Consider the following 6,000-nt stretch of genomic DNA (forward strand, 5'->3'; position numbering starts at 1 on the left):
GTACAGTGGCTCACGCCTGCAATTCAAGCACTTTGGGAGGCCAAAGTAGGAGGGTCACTTGAGGCCAGAAGTTTGAGGCCAGCCTGGGAAACAGAATGAGATCTTGTTTCTACTAAATTTTTTTTTTCATTTTAAAAATAGCCAGGCATGGTGGTATGCACCTGTATTCTCAGCTACTTGGGAGGCTGAGATAGGAGAATTGCTTGAGCCCAGCAGGTCCAGGCTGCAATAAGTTGTGATCACGCCACTGCACTCCAGCCTTGGCAACAGAGCGAGATCCCGCAGGCAGGCAGGCAGGCAGGCAGGGAGGGAGGGAGGGAGAGAAAGAAGGACGGGCTCTTGTGAAATTCTGTTGCTTGAATCTATGTTCAAGAAGGAAGGGAGGGAGGGAGGGAAGGAATGTGAAGAAGACTTTGACTTATTTTTTCCTTGTTTGAATCAATACATTGATTGTTTCACAACTTTGAATATTAAAGGAGTAGTAATTATCCCAGCATTTAAATTATCACATATTTCTGGGATCTCTTTGCCAAAAAATTCTGAGTATACCAGGGGAAAAAATGTGACATGTCCCATTAATTATTTTAAAAATTATCTAGTACCTCCACTTTCACCAAATCTTGAATACAATTATATTCTAATCTAACTGCTTCACAGAAAGGGAGTAGTCAACCAATGAAATGCCCCAATTGTTGTGTACAAAATGCAACAATTCAACTCAACAAACCTTTAAAGTAAGGGGAGAGGCTATGGAGTATACTAAGGATATAAAATGATGCAGAATAATGTAAGGCAGATTTTACTAAGATAACACTATATTTCACCCTAAACTTCCTGAGAGCAAGAACTACCTTTAATTAATTATTGATGAGCAATTCTCTCTTTAACTCTCCCTGGTAGACAGAATATAGATAGCGTATGTGTTTGCAATTCTTCCTCTGAGTTGTCAGATAGCTGTTACTGTAGATTGTGACCAATGGCAGGCAATTCACCAGGTTTCCCTTGCTCACAGTCTAGTATTTCTCATCCCATTGCACCATTCTATGTCTCAGCGTTACCCCTTTGGCCCAGAGGGATGCTAAGAGCTGATAGTGGTACAGCCCTCCATTTCAGTCACTGAAGAGACTAGCCCTACCAGCTCACAGCAACAGAATGCAGTTAACCATATATTCGCATGCCAAAAGTTGGAGGGATATTTTTTATATTGACTCGTAGCTTCCAATTTGGAACCACTTTCTGCTAAAAGCTAAGTTGTTGCATGACAAGGATAGAGGAAAGATAACTGAAGACAATGAGTGGATAGGGCAATGTGGGTGAATTATTCAGGAAGGAGGAAGAAGAAAAGAAGGAAGCAAAAAAGGAGAAAGTAAGCAGATCGTGAGATCTTAGAAAATTAACAAAGATGCTATGATTAGGCCCCAGTGGGCCTGCCTGACATCCATTACTAACCAGTCCAACACATCATGAGGGTACAAAGCAAAGGGGAACCACATGCAAGCACTATGCAGAATCTCAAAAATTCACTCTCCCCCCTACTCTTACTTTTACCTACAGCCAAATCACTCCACAGCCACTATTAAGGCTCTCATTGACATAATTATGACACAAAAGCCAAGCCCATCAGCATGCTAAATAAATTATGTCATTGAGATTTTAAAACTTGTTCAGATTTGTTTTCAGTCTCCTTACTAAAAATGCTCTTTCTTGAAAGAAATATTTTCTTCTTATCCTTTAAGGATAAAGAAAAGCCAGTTACTCAATACAAAATATTATACTGAAAATTCTGAATAACTTTGAAAGACAAATAAATAAAGAATTGTTTTAGCTTAAGTCTAAAAGTTACAACCCTAGGGTTCCATTCATGGTTGTACCTGAGATGAAAGGCCATCAACCCAACGTAAGTATAAGTTCCTCCTCTATACACTGGGACTAGTACAAGTCATGACACAGATCACTGACAGCTTAATGAAACACAAGGTTCTACCCGTAACGTACCATGACTTCAAATTCATTTGCCTATGTTTATCCCAGACTTACCTTAGAAAACAAAAGTGAGTTGAATAAATTAATTCATGTAGATCTTTATACTTTCCCAAGTGTTTTCTTCAGCATTATCTAATTCTCAAAATCATGGTAGGGAAGTAAGACAGATACTGTATTATTAAGCATAATTTACAAGGAAGAAACGAGACCAAATAGATAAATGGCTCTGCTGTAAACCACTTGTCTAGCTACTGGCCAAGGTATGATGACAACATATCCCTCACTCCTACCTCAGTGATCTTTTTTTTCTAGACTCTGATTCATTACATATCAAGAAATAACCTATATGGAATCAATAATAACTTATAATTGAGCAAAGAGAAATTAACTATTGCATCAATTTTTTCTAGTTTGATGAGAAAAAATAATTAAAAATATATTGTTTAAAAATTTAAACAGCCAATGACAAGGTATTTGCAGTTCAAAAAAAGAAAAAACAAACCCACAGGTATTCATAAAATACACAAAGCTCACATAATATGTACTGAGCCAACATCTTCTTGATTTGTTCTGCTTTATCTTTTGGAAGGCGGTATTCTCAGCTACAAATCAAAGACTTAGTTCTATTACCAACTCGTGCCTCCCCTCAGTGAATTTCTTCTTGTTTGATAATGAATGGAAACCTACAGAAGTACTCACAAATAAATTAACACACGCATTAATTCTTCACCAAGGATTCTTGAATGGTTCGGGATTTGATATAACTAAATTAAACTATACCTCCAAAAAAAAAGACATTTCTCAAGATTCTATTTCTATACATAATTTGTGCTCCCACCAGAGCTTTAAGCGCCAGACAAGTTCCGTGTGAATTCGTTGGGAAATCTCTGCCTACCCAAAACAGTGCCACACAGAAACCTGTATAAACAGAGCAACTGGAAGTGTTACCCGTACAGATGCATCGAAAAGCACCCACGCACCCAAATAAAAAAACACAAAACCCATTCCCTATACAATTTTTTTAATGTGTCAGCTCATCAACCATTTCAAGTTACTTAAGTAGAAAAAGTCCCATTCACATCACATTTGAGTCAGGGGTGCCAGAGGTACCCTCATTTTCACATCAGCCCAGGTCCTCATCCTAAAACGTCCAGGTCCTGAATCCACTACGCAGATTCCAGCACTGGAGATCTGTGATCGGCACCCGCCCCCTCCGGCTTGGGCGCTTCGGAATAACGGCGCCGCCGGCTCACACCCCGCCCGCAACGTTTTGCACTTCGCCTGGGTCTGTTCCAGGCCTCTAGCCTCCTCTTCGCTGCTCCCAGCCAGGAAGAGTCCGAGGGGCGACTGGGGCGTCGGGCTGGAGAAGTGGGTTCCCTCCGCCCGCTAGGCGGTCGCTGCGACCCCAGCCCCGGCGCAAAGGGTCGGAGCCGTAGGGCGGGGCGGGGGACTGTGCGAGGCCCGGGACTTCCACGCCATCTCCGCAGCCCCGAGCCTCCCTCCTCCGCCCTGGCCGGGTCCCCACAGCCCCCGACCCCCGAGCGCAAAGCCGGGGTACGAGTGGGAAAGGGAAGTGAGGCGTCACGCGAGTGGAGGCTGTGAGTGCGGACACACACCGGGCGGCTAGGTAGGAAAAACCCCGCCTCTCCGAACTCCCTCCTCGGACCAGCTGCAGCCCCGCCACTCCAGGGCTCCCCGCTCCGGGACAAAGCTGCCGCGGCCTCTCAGAGACCGCGGGGCGCGTTGTCGCCCGATCTCCTAAGTCTCTCCCGGCCTCGACCCCGTCCCAGAGGACCCGTGGGCTGCCCGAAGGACGGAGGGGACCCGGAGCCCGGCGCCCGCAGCCCCTGCCCCCCGCGCCCTCGCCCGGCGCCGCTGCTCACCTGTTCAGCACTTTGCGGATCCTCTGGCGCATGCCAGCCCGGGAGGAGGCGGACAGGCTCCCGCCGCCGCCGCCACTGCCCTCGGCCGGCAGGTTCTCGATGGTGGTCACCACATGGTTCGGCGGGGCTGGCGGCGGCGGCGGCTGCAGCTGCTGCGGCGGCTCGGGGGGGATCATCGCGGCGGAGGCTGAGGCGCGGCGGCGATCAGAACGCAGCCGGGCGCATCGTGCGCCGGCTCTGGGCCCGGGAACGCGCAGAGGACCCGGCCGGGCGGCCGCGGCCCGAGAGGCGGTGCCGCCCGCGAAGCAGCGAGGCGGAGAGGCACCCGCGGCTACGGCCGCCGCCGCCGCCCAGCCCGCCACTCACTCCTCTCCAGTCCCAGTGCGCGAACCCTCGCGCCGGGGCCCCCGCCGCCGCCGGCCGCCCCGGCTCTTCCTCAGCCGCGTCCCCAAGTCCTGGCCCGCCCCGCGAAGTGCCTGCGAAGGGTGTCGCGCAGTGGCGCGGAGGTGCCCGTCGGCTCGGGGAAGGAGTTCCGGCTTCGCCTTCTTTCCTCTTGCCCAGGTCTTCTCGGGGCGCGCGGCTGCAGTTTTGCTGGCGCCGCCTCAGCCTGTCCCCAGCTCGCTCGGAAAGCTGCCGTCTGTGTCTCACGGAGTGAGAGACCGAGAGTGAACCCCGAGGGCCGGGCGGGGGCGCCGCGGCGGCGGCGGCGGCGGCAGCGGAGCTGGGCGCGGGCGGGGGACTTGTTCGCTTTGCTCTCGCCAGAGGGCGCTGCCGAGGTGCCTTGTTGCCCCCGACCCTCTTCTGCCCCGTCCGCAGAGGCCCACGGTCTAGATTGTGATTGTTTTGGTTTGGGTGTTTTTTAGGGAGACAACGGGGCTGGGAATAGATCCTTCCTGCGGAGTTGGCGGAGACTCCTCGTTTCTGCCCGAGCGCCGCGGAATCCAGCACCACCGGCCTGGGACAGCGGCAGGACACCGACAGAGGTGCCCGCCTCGGATTTGAAACACAAACGGAGAATCCTAGATGTTGCTCCTACACTCGCCATAATGGGTCTGGAGGAAATGGGAGGAAAAACAACTTCTCACAATCACTTCTGCGAACTGGAAAAAGCGTATCAGACCAACGCAAAACGTCTCCGTTTGAGGCAATGTAGCGCTGTGAAAGGAACCTAAGCAGATTTGAGTTTCAGTGGCACATCTGAAACTTATCCGCAGAGAGACTGTAAGCAATTAAATTCTGAGACATTCTCCTAGGTGCAGCGAGACTACTCGTGTCTTTCTCCCAGGGGAGTTGTAAGACTTAAGTGAGGTAAGCCACCCAGCAAGGGAGCCTAACAGCTCCTTTATTAGTCCCCCAACTCCAAAAGGGAGTCCTGTATATCTGCCACAGAAATCTTGGACCATGTTTCTACCAAAGAAAAACTGACACTCTGTCCCAGGCATTGTTATACCTATTTTGATCCAGATCTGAATAACTGACTCTTAAAAGAGAGATATTTTTCAAATTTTTCTTTATTTAGACTGTGCTTATCATTTTTCATTTTGCCTTGAAAAATGATAAAGCATTTTTTAAAAACTTTCCACTTCAGTGCAATATGAGGAATTGAGTAAGTTTAACAAGTCAGGTTGCTCTCACAAAGACATGCTGATACTAGTGCTGAATCCAAATGCTCTGAAACTGGCAAATTAAAAATATCAGTGATAGGATTTCCCACTGAGAGGGGTTGGGGAAAAAATACACACAAAAAAGGAATGGACTATGTCCTTTCAACAGAGGAGAAAAGGAATATGGAAGGATAAAAAGAATATGAGATTCTTTGTTCAGTTAATAAAGTCCCATTCCTTTAACAAAATTCAGAGTCTTTAATCATCAAAAATATGAGAAAACGTGTATTTGCAAAATCTCTCCAATCTATATTTGAATTCTGTAAAACCTTCTTGCTAACTGAAATATCCCTGAGGTTTCTTTCTACAGAAATTAACCCCAGTTGGAGCATTTTCTCTTTTATAATTAACATGTTGTCCCATTCTTTCCCAACAACCTTTCATACTCTGATTTTCCACCTCAGATTTGCACAGGACACTGAAGAATTGTTAAACAGGACCAAGGCTTGTAGCCTCATGGGCATTAAAAT

The 6,000-nt window shown here is 48.0% G+C and overlaps 1 protein-coding gene across 1 annotated transcript in view; it reads right to left on the bottom strand.

Annotated features, from left to right (window-relative positions):
- SLC35F1 (solute carrier family 35 member F1) overlaps positions 1-4,042 on the bottom strand; it is a 417,064-nt gene extending 413,022 nt beyond the window's left edge. Inside the window, exon 1 of the mRNA XM_064360759.1 lies at positions 3,867-4,042. Coding sequence (XP_064216829.1) covers positions 3,867-4,042 — 176 coding nt within the window. The remainder of the gene's footprint in view (positions 1-3,866) is intronic.
- Positions 4,043-6,000: the final 1,958 nt, after the last annotated feature.

Source organism: Aotus nancymaae, unplaced genomic scaffold, assembly GCF_030222135.1.
Source record: "Aotus nancymaae isolate 86718 unplaced genomic scaffold, 86718_ANA_hifiasm-v0.15.2.pri h1tg000040l, whole genome shotgun sequence".
Classification (NCBI taxonomy): domain Eukaryota; kingdom Metazoa; phylum Chordata; class Mammalia; order Primates; family Aotidae; genus Aotus; species Aotus nancymaae.